Source organism: Heterocephalus glaber, unplaced genomic scaffold (assembly GCF_053883595.1).
Source record: "Heterocephalus glaber isolate CG9 unplaced genomic scaffold, H.glaber_assembly_v1.0 deba00000768, whole genome shotgun sequence".
In the NCBI taxonomy this organism is placed as follows: domain Eukaryota; kingdom Metazoa; phylum Chordata; class Mammalia; order Rodentia; family Bathyergidae; genus Heterocephalus; species Heterocephalus glaber.
The window spans coordinates 1500818-1516929 of NW_028258162.1; the positions used below are offsets into that span (position 1 = coordinate 1500818).

The 16112-nt window shown below is 46.7% G+C and overlaps 1 protein-coding gene across 12 annotated transcripts in view; it reads left to right on the forward strand.

The window, feature by feature from the left end:
- Pparg (peroxisome proliferator activated receptor gamma) overlaps positions 1–16112 on the forward strand; it is a 122590-nt gene that overhangs the window by 93344 nt on the left and 13134 nt on the right. For all 12 annotated transcript variants that reach the window (XR_015449647.1, XR_015449648.1, XM_087207187.1 and 9 more), the window contains 2 exons: positions 5148–5347; positions 13496–13946. Coding sequence is in view for 10 of the 12 variants with exons in the window: in XM_087207187.1 (XP_087063313.1) it covers positions 5148–5347; positions 13496–13946 (651 nt within the window). In the remaining 2 variants the exon portion in view is untranslated. The remainder of the gene's footprint in view (positions 1–5147; positions 5348–13495; positions 13947–16112) is intronic.

Here is a 16112-nt window from a genome sequence, read left to right on the forward strand (position 1 = left end):
AAATGACTTACAGCCAACACCATACAAACAGTAATAGGGTTGTGTCCTTGCCACGTGAAACAAAGGTAGAAAATGAAATATCACCTAATTGTCAAAAGTCTGGTATCATCCCCTACGTGTTGAGAGACAAAAGTATTTTAATAAGACACAACTTTTTAAAGAATGGCACAACTTACTTCCTTCTTCTACTTTTTGTTGACCTATTATTATGACCTATTATTACTATGCCTTAATTTTTAGCAATTTTTAGTAATTAGGTAGCATCTGTCTATAATCCCCCCACAGTTAAATGGGCATTTTGAGAATGTGTCAATTAGTTGTTTCTTAAAACGCTACCCAGATCCAGAAAACAGGATAGGTAACCATTCCATGTGCTTGGAGTGTTATTTGGTAAAATCAGGACTAAATAGGTGATACTGACTCTGTCATGTGTGCACATGCTGGTGAAGGCCAGTTGTGTAAAGTATATACTAATATGTTCTGAGCCTCTATCAAGTCTAGTCTTCCTCAGGGAACCTACCTGTTCTGATAGTAGCAGGTTTTTAACCAAGATACCTGAGTTCACAGTGGTGATGACTGATTGATTGATTGATTGACTGACTGATTGATTGGTTGACTGGTTGATTGATTTTGCAATGCTGGGCATGGAACTCATGCTAGGCAAGCACTCACTATGGAACCGCGCCCCCAGGCCTTTGGAAGTAATTAATTATCCCCAGTATGAAACCGAATACTGGTGTTCTGAAAGTTTTTTTTATGTGACAGGTTCTAAATCTGCACAACAGAAACCATGCATCTTTTTTTTTTTCTTTTTTAGGACCTCAAAGACTAGATAAATAATTGCTTTAAAAAAAAAGAGCAGAGTGTGTTCCCCAGTTCTCATGTACTGTAGATGTTTGTAGAATTCTAGAGCTAAACTGAGAGCCAAAGGAAGGAACTATTAGAGATCCTCTTTTCCAAGGTGCCCATTCTACAATCCAGGGCGCTAACCCTGAGCTTTACTCCTAAGGACTCTACTCTGTAGCTAAAGTGATTGAAGACCAGAAAAGTTCAGTGATTTTCTGAAAGCCGCATGTCTGGTTTGTCACAGGGGAAACTGCAAAGTGGACTTCTTAGCTACATCTCGTGGCCACGCAGAAGCCCAAACCTCTGTCCAGGGCCTCACAGCAGGGCAGGGAGAATCTCCTGTCTTTTAAGACGAATCATCAGTGGAAGCAGGAAAATAATCCCCATGCATATGGGCACAGTGGGCCTGTGTATTTCTGCTTCTCAGTGCAGAAAGTCTTGTATTTTGAAGCTCTAATTTCAGTCTTTCCAGGAAACAGCAGTCTAACCTCCGTAACCTCTCCCACCCTCGTTCTCTGCTTCTCCACTCAGAGGTGGGAGCCCACCAGGGGTGCATCTCAGTGGTGAGCACTTGCCTGGCATGCACCAGGCTAAACAACTTAAGGACAGAGATGGATCCAGAGGGATTAGGGTTTGGGGGCTTGGCATCTGTGGGTGAACAGCATGCCATGGCTAGTCCTGATGTATCAGGTGGGTAGCTGCGATTAAAATAAAAAATAAAATCAGCTTTTTCCCCCTTTAAAAAAAGAATACCAGCGGGGTGTGGTGGCGCCTGCCTGGCACGTGAGTGGCTGAGGCAGGAGGATCATGAGTTTGAGGCCAGCTGGGACTACATAGTGACAGCCTATGCCAAAAAACAAAACTAAAGTAAAACAAAACAAAAGAATACAGTTAAAATTCTTATTTCCTCTACAACTTCAAATTTTTATAGTTGCATGCAAATTTAGTCTTACTAAATGGGATGCATTTTTCATCCCTTTTCTAAACCTCTGGTGTGTAAAAATGCTAAAATCACCTGTATAACTACTTGCACTGAAGGTTGAACCTAATTTGTAGCCTGGTCATTTAACAATACAGATAATTTGTTCACAAGATTTAACCTTTCAGGAACACTTCAATTCATGAAAATTCACATCTTATTTAGATACTAGTGAAAAGGATTTTGCTTTATTATCTCCTAATTCAATACTTTTTTTAAATATGGGAAAGCATGACTATCAATATATTAAGTGGCTATCTGTGTGTTCAAGTTAACATTTTTGAGTACCCACTAGGAAAAAAAAAATGCTTTCCTAGGCATGTAAACTTCTACGTGTGTTTATATATAGTTTCTTATCTATAAAACTTTAACCAGAGCTTGGAGCAACATCTGGACATAATAGCCACTCAGTACTTATTTGGTGAAGAGACAGAATTGTGTATGGTCTTTGAAATAACTAAGTCCAAGAACAGAAGGTAGTGGGTGATTCGAGGTACCTCTGTTTTGTTATATGAGAATTCATTTTTCCCATACTTTTTGCAACTTTGGGGGAGTACTGAGGGTAGAACCCAGGGCCACAGATACACTAGGGTGAGTGCTCTACCACTGAGCTGCACCCCAGCTTACTGTTTCTTCTTTGAATATCCCTACCTCTTCCCTGCTACTTTCTCTCCTGATCACCTTCGTAAACTTCCCAGTGGACTTATTGTCTCCTTCTGCTGTTTTTAAACTTGATATATTTTGGAGTTTAATTCATCAAACATTAACTGTGTACCTACTCTGCTCTGCCACACCCAGAAGCCAAGACGGAAAAACCCAGTACTCATAGGACTTACAGGACTTCTACTCTGGTAACTAGCATAAACTCATCGGAAGTCCAGTAATGGTCTCATGTGGGCACACGACCGACCGCATCCAGCATTTAGGAACCTTTTTCAAATCCCAAGTGTTTTAGTCACTCCTGTTTGGGTGTAGGGGTGGCTTAGCACAGTGTCCCTGGTAGACAACTTGGCAACCTGAGAAGTTACCAGGCGGTTCCTACCCACTCTGCTCCTTTGCCCCCTCATTCCTCAGAAGAGAGTGGCTGGTGTCTGGGTGGAGGGTGTCAGTCAGGAAAAGCTTCAGGGGAGGATGGAAGGAATCTGCCATCTGGAGTTGTGTTTTCATAACCCCAACTGTTCAGGGGGCTGGGGCAGAAGGATGACAAGTTCAAGGCCATCTTAACAAAACCCTGTCTCAAAACTGAATTAAATTTGTAAAGGGCTGAGGATATAGCTCAATGGTAGCATGCTTGCCTAACACATGGAAAGCCTTAGGTTTGATCCCAGCACCACACACACACACACACACACACACACACACACAAAGTGTGCACAGGCGCAATGTGTGAATTTACTGTGTGCCAGATAATTTGCTAAGTGCCAAGGGTAACATAATGAACAAGATTCCTGCCTTCATGGAGATTATACAGCAGAGGAGAAAGGAAAACTTTAGAAATGGTGGCCATGCTCAGAACTGTGAGAGATACAGGGAGAAGTAAACAGGTTGCACCCTGAGGGGTTCCCGCAAGTCTCAGCTGAGGCCAATGGACTCCTCACTCAGTGAGAATGTGCACACCCACTCCCCTCCCCCAGCCCTGAGGAACTAAAAAGAAAGAGGAAGGAAAAAGCAAGAGGGAGACAAGATTTTTTTACCAAAATTTGGCAGTTTACAGACTTCTATTTGAAAGGATCAAGTGCAAAAGATCTGTCTACCAAAAATGTCTACAGAAGGGCTAATTTACTTCAGAGGAATCCTCATCAATAGGTAAGGCTATGTAAGAGTTGGATCATTTGGTGATAAAGCGGATTCAGGGTCACCTGACATGGACTTATGAATCGGAGACTCAAGGATACAAATGACCTAATAAAATAAAATTCAGCTGGGGTGCAGCTCCATGGTACAGCAAGTACTTAGCATGCAGGAGACCCTGGGCTCCATGCCCAGCACCAAGTAAATAAGCAGATCAACACAGCCCCCTGAGTGCTCAGAGGATCATGAATCTGCACTTCCGATAGAAATGCTACCTGTGGTGCAGTATCTCAAAGAGCCAGCCCTCTGCTCGTTCCTTTATTCCACAGCCATTGATTGCGTGCCACTGAGCACTGGAGATGAGTGAGTGAGGAGGGTACCATCTTTCCCCAAGGAGGTGCTCACCTGGAGGAGGGACGGGTGCCTAGCATGGAGACACCGCACATCGCAGTATCGGATGTGGCAGCCAAGTGCCCCACAGTGGGAAAACTCAGCGTCCAAAGAGGCCTCCAAGGAGGGCTTTCAAAGTCATAGTTTATAGCGAGCATTGGCAGGGAGAAAGGAAAAGCAACCTGAATTGAAGAGTGACAATTACTGTGAATCGTTTACCTGGGGAGGGACCCCAGGCCTGCCATGAGCCACTGGCCAGCCCCACAAACAGATCAGTTCCCCCCTTCCAGGCCTCACTCACGCTCCTAGTGTGCCTCCCTGCCTGTCTTTCCTTTTCTTTGCTTTTCTACTTCCTCACCCCACAGGCAACACAATGGGAGGATATTCTCTTTCTGATGAAGTTCAGAAGAATATTCCCTTTCTCATGAAGTTCAGGGAATAAATAGGGCTTCTCTCCACTAAGCATAGAGTACTCTGTGGCCTAGTAAGTGACATAACCATCCGTAGTTCTTTGCAGTAAAGACAAAGCGGACTGTACAAATTCCCTGAGAAGGAAGCCTGCGTGTGCGCCCCTCTGACTTCTGCATAAGTCCTTCCTTTAGCTCATGACATGCACTGGTCATTCTGTACCTGGCCGTACATCAGGTGCTGGGACTGCAAAGATGAACAGGACGCTGTCCATGGCTTTTGGGATGTTGTGCTGTAGTGGATAAATAGGCAATATAAAATGGGATCTCCTTGAAATATATACTGAGTGTTGCTAGAGGACGAAGGAAGAAATAATTAGCTGGACTTGAAAGCCTCACAAAGGGAGTGACATTTGAATTGGGCCATGAGGGATGAATAGGAGTTGGCTCTCTGTTATTTCATGTTTAAGTGAACATATTTCTTTCCCTTTGCTAAACAAACTCTTTGACCTTCCTGGCAAGATCTCGAATTCCATTATTTAAATGGCAATTTAACTTTTACTGATGATCTGCTACTGTCATGAAATAAAAACACCAGCAAAGTGATGGGCAGAAACCAGAAGGTGACATTAGGGGACAGCAGGGCTCCTCCTGTGTCGGAACCAGGGCCAGGCAAGCAGGGGGACGCTAGAGAGTGTTGAGTGATTCACCCTGTCCTTCCTCTTCCTCTGCAGCCATCAGGTTTGGGCGGATGCCACAGGCTGAGAAGGAGAAGCTGTTGGCCGAGATCTCCAGCGACATCGACCAGCTGACCCCAGAGTGTGCTGACCTCCGGGCGCTGGCCAAGCACTTGTATGACTCATACATCAAGTCCTTCCCTCTGACCAAAGCCAAGGCCCGAGCGATCCTGACAGGAAAGACGACGGACAAATCAGTTAGTTCCCTCTGCCGTCTCCCTCCGCCGGTGGGGGCGGGGCGGGGCGGGGAGGGGCGGGGCGGAGTGTTTCCTCTGAGTCAGTGACTCACAGCGCTTCGACTGCTAGCTGTTAACACTCCGCAGGAAATGTCTTCAGATAGGATAGGTAAACATTATTTCGAAAAAGGAAAAAGCCTCCAAGTTGTAATAAAATCATGGAGACTAGTGTAAGGATGTACAGGTCATCTTAACTTTAATGGATGACCTGGGAGCCCCTCATGCTGCCACCCTCTTTCAGGACCACTTAGGCGTGGTGGCTCAAGTCTGTCTGTAATCCCAACACACTCTGGGAGGCTGAGGCAGGAGGATTGCAAGCTCCAAGCCAGCCTTAGCAACTTGGAGACTTAGCAAGACCCTGTCTCAAAAGAAAAAAATATATAAAAAGGGCCAGATATGAGCTCAGTGTGAAGAGCCTGGGTTCAATCCCCAGTGCTGCAAAAACAAAACAAAGCAAACAAACAAAAACCCACCTGGCCACACCCACAGCCATTCTGGCAGCCCTGCTTTTCTTTGCAAGAGCCTGGCCTAGGTTTGGACAAGGCATCTGGTCCCACTCTTTCTTATCCAGTAAGTAGGAGAGTCAGCTCTGGAAAAGCTCAATGTGGGGCATGGAAGCTCTTTCCAGCTATGATATAAGCTAACCTATAAGGTAACGTATGTATTATATAACCTGTAGGCCCTGTTCATTCTGGGGAACTGGAAGTTCTATTCTTTCATAACATAAATGAAGTCTTCTGTAGGGATCGGTGCCACCTAGGCAGCTCATATTTGGGGTTGGGTTGACTGTTTTGCTGCAGGACCGTGCCCTCACTGGGCAAGTGCTCTACCACTGGCCTCATCCCAGCGCTCAAATGGGCTCTTAAAATATCTGTAGGCCCATGGAGCAGTGCTGTTTAGAAAGCTCTGAATGGGTTATGATTATCACCAGGTAGTCTTCCAGCAAGCAGAACTCTTCCCTGGTAGAAGCTAAGAAAGCAATAAAACAGAGCCGGGGATTTAGCTCAGTGGTTCTGCCGCCTGCCCAGCAAGTGCAAGGTCCCAAATTCAATCCCCGGTACCAAAAAAAAAGAAAGAAAACAACAAAACAAAAGTGTACCTGGATTCTGGTTCCAGTTGTGCTGTCCGAAGCACACCTGAATGGTGTCTCTGTGCCTCAGCGTTTATGGCAGGGTGTGGCTATGATTGGGAGGTCAGAGATGTTCCTGAGGAGAGAGAGCCGCAGGGCGCACTCAGAGGATGCCATCCCTGCACCCCCCATGCCAGCCCTATGTCCAAGGGACCGTGTGCAGGAGGGGGCCCAGCCCTGCTGGTAGATGCGGGCTCTTTCTGCACAGGCCTGTGGTCTTCAGGGTGATCCTCCTACTCTCACAAGGGTATTGATGACATCATGAGGTCTTCCTCTCTCCTTTTTAGTTAAAAGTGGCTCAGCTGATAGAAAGCTGTGGGAGGAGCCAGTGACAATCAGGACAGTGAGTTTTCCACTTGCAAAAGAGGTCAGTGGTGTCTTAGCAATAATACACCTGGGTCCAGTTTGCTACAATTTCAAAAGGCATTGCATGTTCCTTATATTCAAGATACACAACCACCCAAAAGCTATTATTGTTTATTATTTTTATTTTATTTTATTTTACTTTATTTTATTTTATTTTATTTTATTTTGCAGTGCTGGGCAAGTGCTCACTACTGAGCCCCACCCCCAGCCCTTTTTGTTTTGGTCTGAGACAATGCCTTCCTAAATTGCCCTTGGCCAGCCTTGAACTTTGAATCCTCCTGCTTCAGCCACCCAAGTAGCTGTGATTAAAAGCCTATGCCACCACACCCAGTTTATTATTCTCTTTTTCAAAGACAAGGAAACTGAAGTCCAGAGAGGCTAAACCTTCTGTCCTAGGATCCCACAGCAAGTGTGTAGAAGGAGTGGGCCTAGCATGCGGACATCCTGACTGCCCTCCTGGAGCATTCTTAGCATGATCACCCCTCGATGCTCCTGGAAGGCTCCCCTGGGCTGGCAGTGAGCCAGGAGCCATGCACCTCAAAAAAAGTCTCCCACCGGGAACCTCCTCAGCATGGCTTCTTCTGTTCTATGGAGTCCTGGAACAGCATGAGTTTCCCAGCGGCTCTGCCATCCCTGTATGGCCATAGTGGGGACCTCTTACATGTCCCTTTGGTCTCTTGGGTCCCCGTGGCCAGGATGGCTGCCTTCCAATGCCACAGAACCACAGGACACAGGTGACAGGAAAATCGAGTCTCTAGAGACTCAGTAAATGGAAAATGTGAGCTGCGGAAAACCAGACATGAGAGAAGATGGGTGTGCAGCTGATCTGACTACAGGAAATAAACCTGTCCTCACTTCTGGGAGAGAAGTAAAAAGAGGACCACAGGGACATGACTGCAGCCTTTAGCACCTAGCAGGTTGGCACTGCTGGCTGGAAGCAGCCCAGGCTCAGCCTCCTGCACCAGGGCTGCAAGGGCAGAGTCCCAAAGCAGGCCCAGCCATGCTTTTGCCCTTGGCCCTTTGCTTGACAGGCACTGGCTTCTCACCTTCTCTGACCTCGCATTCTACACCTGCCATCCCTGCAGGGAAAGCCTCTCCTTCTAATTGTCCTGGACCAAGAAAAACAAAAAACCCTAAAGAAACCCCAAATAGTCAAGAATTTAAATCTCTACCACCACAGTGTTCTTATCTTTGTTCCAAAGGACACAGAACCCAAATCACTGTAAATCACCTTAAGACCTTATTCCCATCCATTTGTTGGTGTTAAACCTTGGAGTTAAAAGTAAGATAGTTGGAGGCTCTTTATGGAATAAGTAGCTAGTAAGCCATTTTAAGGGAAAAGACTACGAAATGTTTGATTAGAAGCTCCTCAACTTCAGAAGCCCAGTGCTGGTCATTTTCCTCTTGTCACCAGACCTATGCTTGTCAGTAATGGCTACTCAGACTGTATTTGCTTAATTGGATTAAGAGCTGTTGCCTATGCCCTTTGAAATGCTGGACTTTCTACAGAGGGCTTTTCACTGATTCAATATTTGCTCACCAAACTGGACATCATTAATGATCTGGATAAAGGCAGATTTACCTTGAGTTCAGGTTTGGAAAAGGAAAGAGAGACTGGGCCAAATTAAAATAATCTGTTCACTGATTACACAAAACTGAAATAGAATTGTTTGGTGTGCTCTATTTTCTCCTTATCTTGCAAAATCAAATTAAGCACCAGTGGAAAGAAATAGTAGAAAGAGGACTATGAACAAGGAAAAAAAAAACCAGAATGTGATTTCCAATGAGACTGGAGATTTGTTCTTTATCAGCATGGTCCTGTTATTCATTTGATAGCATCTATCTCAGGGGTGTTATGTTATCTCTTGGCTGGGACAGTGAAAGTTAAGATTTGCGTGGATAGGAAAAGCTTTCAGAAGTGTGGCCTCTGGAGAGGGTGGGGGATGTGAGGAGGAGGAGGAGGTCTCAGAATGGCCCTGCTAGAGGCTGATGTCATCCTCATTGGTGGGGCCGAGCCAGGGGAGACTGCTGGGCTCAGTGGATGACCAATTACCCACAACCCTTGGAAAAGGAAATGACTCTGTTGAAGAGGCCATTCTTTAAATTTATCTTACCGCTCCACTGAACCACTGCCTGTTTTGAGGCCAGCTGCTCCTCACTGTTTGCCTCCCTCCGCAGCTAAGCTTCCTTCTTCTCTATCTTATGCCCCAGGGCCACTTGCACCTTTCAAAACAGATAAATTAAATGTGCCCGCTGGCCTCCTATCAACCTTAGCATCACCTCTTCGGGATAAGATGCCTCTCTGGGTCATTTTCTTGCCTCAAAGAATAATGGTTGAGAATTTTAGACCCAGGGCGAGGGACAGATGGGCCATGGAGTCCACTGAAGAAGAAAGTTTAGGACCATAGGTCTCTTTGTCCCCTTTGGGTGGTCTGTTGGGGCTACAGCCCATTCTTGGGACCCTGCTGATCCCCGAAGCCCAAGGCTCTGCATTTCTTGAAGGCAGTTTGATAACTGAATGGACTTTGGAAGTTCCCGATGTTTGACTATTACCCTCCTGTGACACACCAGGTGTGTCGTGTCACATGATCTCATGTTTGTTGATGGAAATAAACAGAGTGGTTTTCAAAAACCATCCTCAGCGCCAGGGTTTGTCATAAAACAATAAATAGAAAAGCTCTTGGCACTCCTGCCAACGTTTCGCTCTGTATCTGAGAGGTGGTGAAGCGCTGGCTGCACTCTATCTACAAACAAGGAATAAAATGTTTTATTTGTGCTATATTGGACTTTGGGTTCCAAAGCATCGCTTTGTTTATGGTGGACGCATGTGGAGTCACTGTTCCTATAAGGACAAGAGCACACGGAAAAGTAGTCATTCTGCCCGGAAAAGTGTGAAATGCGAAACCACTGTCGGGAAGCCAATATGAAGTTGTAAACGTCTGGGAAAACGTCTCTGTGCCCACTTACATGTGTGCCTTCTACAGCAGCTCGCAGATGGAGCCACTCCCGCCTCCAGAAGGGTACCTCTCTCTAAATCCTACACTTGCTGCCAGAGTGGTCCCTTTTCCTGTGGTCTTTGGAGAACCCTGAGCGAGCTGCAATGGGCAAGTGGGGTCCTTAGAGCAGGAGATTCAGGGAACCTGGAAGTGCAGGGTGGTTTCCATGGTTCCTGAGATCATTCATCCATGTATCAGTGTTAATAAAGCACAATTATTTTATTGCTGGAGCCATCAGCAGTAGCTAAAGATATAACAAATCTGGACCAACACTTCTTTCAGAGAATAAGGAAAAGATAACCAAGGACAGGGGTGGGGCTCGCCTAGCATGCCTGAGGCCCTGGGTTTCATGCCCAGCAGCAAAAGTATTAATAATAGTTTCCCTATTGAGAAGGAAAGCTTCGCATGTAGTGCACTTTCCCAGTGGTTGGACCCGGTGGGCCGGCATCCTTGTTACCCAGAGAAATTGTGTGGCTGGCCCTGGATGGGTTTGAAGAGCCATACTTACCTGCCAGGTCATTTGCGTGTGGATAATCCTTCGTTATAAGTTTTCGTTTGTTTGTGTTAAGTCTCTAAACCGAACAGAGAGACAGAATCACAGCTGACAGGCTCTCCAGCTTAGCTTCTGTCACACACAGCACTTGGTGGCACCTCAGGTAACTCACAGTCAGAAGCACTTCTAGTGCATTCCAGGATAGGATGCTCTTGAGAAGGGGAGGAGTGGAAACACCATCAAGAAAGTTCTGAAGGGAACTCAACTAGCAGTCCGGAGGGGACGCTGACTCTAGGGCAGCTTTGCACACCTGTAGTCCCAGAACTCAGGAGGCTGAGGCAGAAGGATGGTGCAGTTCAAGGCCAGCCTGGTCTACACAGCAAATTTGAGCAGCCCAGATTGCATAGCAAGGTCCTGTCTCAAAAAACACAACAAAACAGAAAGGGTGACTGTTTGACTTGATGGTGTCTTGGCTTCATTTGCTTTTGCAGAGTCAGGGAATGATGACGCCAGTAACTCCTGAAGACCCTTTTGTTCCATAAACCCCTTGGTTCTCAACAAGAGGAATGCAGGAATGAACCCCCAGGGCAGGCCCTGAGGACACCACGTCATCCAAATAAATTACATTCAGTGTATCTAAAGGACTTCCCTTACGGAAACCACTTTGCTCTTTGGGAAGAATGCTGGGTTCAAGTGCAGCTTTTGTCCTTCCCTGGTCACCTTTTCGAGGTCAGTCCAGTCTGTGACAAGCACAAGGATCCTAATGGCCAGAGGCTGAGTCCCTGAGGAGCCAGGGGAGCGTGGGCCCTGGACCCTCTCACTGAGCCCTTCCGCCACTCTGGGGACACCTGGAGATTTCGTTATCCCATGTGTTATCTTTCTTGGAGAAGCCGAAGCCACTGGCACCATTCGGAGCCCACAAAACCTGGCTCCACCCTGACCGTGCCCTGCTTGACCTTAAGCTTCTTTTCCCATGAGGACAGCTGCTGATCCAGCCACTGGGTGCAGTGTCTGAACCCTGTTAGCCCCAGTCTAGGAACGTGAAATCTCCACAACAATTCAGAAGTTGCTATTCCTCTCCTGCGCTTGCAGGTTGTCCACTGACATTGTCCACACTGATCAGATGCGTAAGGGTGTCCTTTGCTTTGTACAACATTTGGAAAGGAGACTGGCCAAGGGCACGTTTCACCTGGGACACTCGGCTAACAATTCAGCTCTCACTCACGAAGACAGGGAACCTGCCCTCTTCTGACTTTAGAGACAAGGGGATCCCTGTGAGCTTCGAAAGTGACGGCGAAGTGGATGCTGTGCAGGCTAAGCCCTGGGGAGCTGCTTGCTGTGGATCACGCTTGCAGTCTGGCAGATTCACGTGGCAGTGCAAAGAACCAATCAACTCCAAAAATGCATAAAAACAGCCTCCTGGGGGCAGAACTAGGGAAAACAACAGCAGGTATTTCCTCCTGGTGTTCATATGCTGGTCAGTACCCAACATTCTCTGCCACCTCCCCACTTTTTCCAAATACTGAAGGGATTTTAAAAAAAAAAAAAAAAAAAGGGACTGAAGCCAGGCATGGTGACGCATGCCTGCAATCTCAGCATTTGGGGCTGAGGCAGGAGGATCCCCACATGCTTGAGGCCAACCTGGACCACATAGCAAGACCCTGTCTCAAAAAACCAAGACAAACAAACAAACAAACAAAAAGGCCCTGGGCCCAGCTTGGCATGGAAGTGCTGATTCCTTTCTCTGTCCTTGACTGTTTACTGCCAGGAAATCCTGAGCAACACTGATTGCCAAGGGGTTAAAGTCACATTGTTGTTAAATTGGAAGAGAAAATTAGCAGGATTTGGTGCCCTATGTCCAACTATCCCAGAGTTTCAAAAACAGGAACCCGGGGCTTTCTATGAGGGGACAGGGGAAGTCGAGAAGAGTCATAAGGGTGACTTAGCAGGGCACGGGTCCAGACAGTCATTCTGTGGCGGTGGAAGGAGCACGTGCGTGGTGCCAGGAAGCCAAATGGCAGCGCAGAAGCCTGGCCCAGTGCTGAGCAGGCAGCTGTGGGAAGTTTCCACCCATTCCCCTTCAAATCCGAGGAGTCTTGAGACTCCACGGGGCCACCACCTCTGGTGAGCTCTACATAGGACAGAAGGGAGAGAGAATTCCTGACCACTCACTTTGCTTTTCAGAGCAGCCTGCTGCAAACTCAAGGGAGGGATGCAGGTTACTGATTAGTCGACCCATAAGGACAGATAGTTTAAAAAGCTAAATTCAGCGCTGGGACCACAGCTCAGTGGTGAGCACTTGCCTAACCACATACGAGGCCCTGGGTCCCGGCCCCAGGTCACCAAAAAAGAAAAAAACTCAAAATCATTTTTTGTTGCCACTTTTTGCAGTGCTTACCACAGGCCTCCTGCATCTGCTCTCGCTGAAACAGATGGCTTCCAGAGCATTTAAAAAGAAATAGACGTTTTCTTGGCTATTTCTAATCTGCTTTGAGAGTGATTTGTATAGTGAAATTTGTTTTACATGTACAGTGTGTTTCATTTATGATCTGAGTAGATTTGATCTAAAACTTCAAAATTACTCTCTGTTCAAGTAGATCTTCCTAACCCTGGGTTGCTGAATTTTTTTTTTTAATTGAAACACAATGAAAAAATGTGTTCTGTTGAAAGCCAAGATAAACAAAAGATTTTTTAAAAAATCATTTTAAAAGTCAAACAAGCTGGGCATGGTGGTGTACACCTGTAATCCCAGGACTCAGGCGGGTGAGGCAGGGAGATTGCCGAGAGTTCCAGCCCAGCCTAGGTGGTAGAGTGAGTCAAGGCCAGCCTGAACTACATAGCAAGACGTGTCTCAAAAAAAACACAAAACCATAATAAATAATAAATAAATAAGCATCAAACAGCAGAAACGAGAACTATCAGCCAGTCATAGGTGAAGTGTTAACAGCATAAGTTGTGAGGAAAGAATAAAAATCGGTGAAACATATTTGGTGCTCCAGATGGGTCTTTTCTGTAGAATTTAGCTAGCAAAGCCAATGGACATAAGGAAGTTCTCTGACCCGGGCTGGCATGGGCTGCAGGTGAGAAACCGCCGACTCAGCCACTTTGCCCTTTTTCGCTTGCAGCCGTTTGTCATCTATGACATGAATTCCCTGATGATGGGTGAAGACAAGATCAAGTTCAAGCACATCACGCCCCTGCAGGAGCAGAGCAAGGAGGTGGCAATCCGCATCTTCCAGGGCTGCCAGTTCCGCTCAGTGGAGGCCGTGCAGGAGATCACCGAGTACGCCAAGAGCATCCCGGGCTTCGTGGGCCTGGACCTCAATGACCAGGTGACCCTGCTCAAGTACGGCGTGCACGAGATCATCTACACCATGCTGGCCTCGCTGATGAACAAGGACGGCGTGCTCATCTCCGAGGGCCAGGGCTTCATGACGCGGGAGTTTCTCAAGAGCCTGCGGAAGCCCTTCGGTGACTTTATGGAGCCCAAGTTTGAGTTCGCTGTGAAGTTCAACGCACTGGAACTGGACGACAGCGACCTGGCCATATTTATAGCCGTCATCATCCTCAGTGGAGGTAAGAGTGCGCTGACCCTCAGGGGAGGCAGCAGGAGAGGAGACCCCATCTGCCTCCGGCTGGTCTGTGTAAAGGCTGTGGGAACCTAGGCTCGTTGCTTTTATCCCTCACAATATTTCTTTTGCCTCAGTCACAGGTGCTCTCTTCTCCTTTTTATGTTTTTCCCATTGTTTTCCTTTTCTTCCCAGAAGGCCAATCAAACCCTCAGTTCATTAAGAATGTGGGTAACTTAGCTGGTGTCCACATGCCATGGAGAAGGCCCTACTGTGGCCTGTAGAGTTTGGGAGTTAGGGGGAGTGGTTCATGCCTGTAACCCCAGCTGAGGCTGAGGCAGGAGGATCTTGAGGTCACCCTGGGCTACGTAGCAAAAACAAATGAAATAAATGAAGGACTACGAATCTGCTGACCTCCGCCTGCTCTGTCCTGCAGATCCCCAGACGGATGGCTCCCCTTAGGTCCCTTTGTGGGGTGGTTGGCTGTGATTAAGAGTAATCTGAACCACAGAACACAGCAGAGGAATCAATTTGAGTTGTTTGTTGAATTTTTGGCCTTGCAAGTCCTTGATCTAATAACCAACTCTCAGAGCCAGGTTTTTATACTAAATGAGACTTTCATCAGCCTCTCTTGTGCTTCCAGGTAGAGTAGAAGAAAATCTTTCTTTCATCTCTCAACATAAAAAATTGCTTTAAAGAATTTTTTTTTCCAGATTGAACCCAGGGGTTCTCTACCACTGAGCTATGTCCCAGCCCTTTTGATTTCTTTTAAGACAGGGTCTCACTCATTGCCAAGGCTGACCTCCAACCTGCCATTCTCCTGCCTCAGCCTCCTGAGTAGCTGGGATTTGGGGCTGCCCCACCATGTGCAGCTTGCTTTTATTTTGGGGGGCTGTTTGCTTGTTTTGTGGTGCTGGGGAGCAAACCCAGGCCTTGGCCATGCTAGCTGAGCTACACCCGGGCCAGAAGATGGCTTTTACCTGAGAGGTCCCCTGTTGAAATGGACTTCGGGTGAGCGCTCCACACAAAGGTCCCGGTGTCAGCGTGTGGTGACAGGCAGCGGTGGAGAGGCCATGCTCTAGCACTCCCACATGCATGCAGTCCAGGGAAGTGACTGCTGTCCTCTGGACCGGCATCCAGAGGGTGCAAGGTCTGCCCCTTGCCCTTATGGTTTATATCCGGACTCCCTCAAAACCTTCTGTGCTTAGAGGCAGGGCTTTTGCAAGAAAACTGGACCACAAGGGTGCCATAGCTGAACGAAGCGTTAGGAGGCGGGGCCTGAGGAGAAGGAGCTGGTCTGGGGCGTGGCCTGGAAGGGCGTCTTCCTGTATTGGCTCCTTCCTGTCTCTCAGCTTGCTGGCAGCCATGAAGTGAGCAGCTTCCTTTCCTTGGGCCCTTCCACTACCCGTCTCTGTGTTTCAGTCTGCTGAACGTGGACTGAAAGCTCTGAAACTGTGGTTGTGGGTTTGGGTACTGTGTCCCAGTGACAAGAGAGTGACTAGGACACTTGTCCAAATCCAAATGACAGCTAGCAAAAGATTTGGGCCGGGGCCACCACCCACCTCCAGGGCCTGTGCAGTCTGCTTTGCTTTGGATGCAGGTGGATAGCAGGATGGCCGGGATCAGCTGTCACCCTATAAAGCACTCTCTGACACCTTGTGATAGAACAGAAAGTGATTCCCAATGTGTTTTAATATTTTGACCAAATCTACCTCTTAAATTAATCTTTGACCCTCTGGGATCTTTGATTAATTTAGCAAAGAAGAATGAGATTTCAGTGTATTCTAAATTCACTGGGAGAAAAATAATAAAATTTTAAAAATTAGATTAGAAAACAAGTTGATATTATTCACCTAGTTTATATTTGAAAGCATATTTTATTGTATTTATTTTGCAGTACAGGGGATTGAACCTAGAGCCTTCATACTGAACTACATCCCCAGCCTTTTAAACTTTTTGTTTTGTTGATTTGGGAATGGTTTCTCTTTGAGTCACTAAATTGGGCTGATCTCAAACTTGTGACTCTCCTGCCCCAACTTCACAGTGTGGTAGAATTATAGGAATGTACCACCATTCCTAGTTTAAGGCATATTTTATTTTTAATAATAAATAGAAATATAATTATTAGCATCATCTATTTCTTGCTAATATTTTTACCAAATGTACTATATAT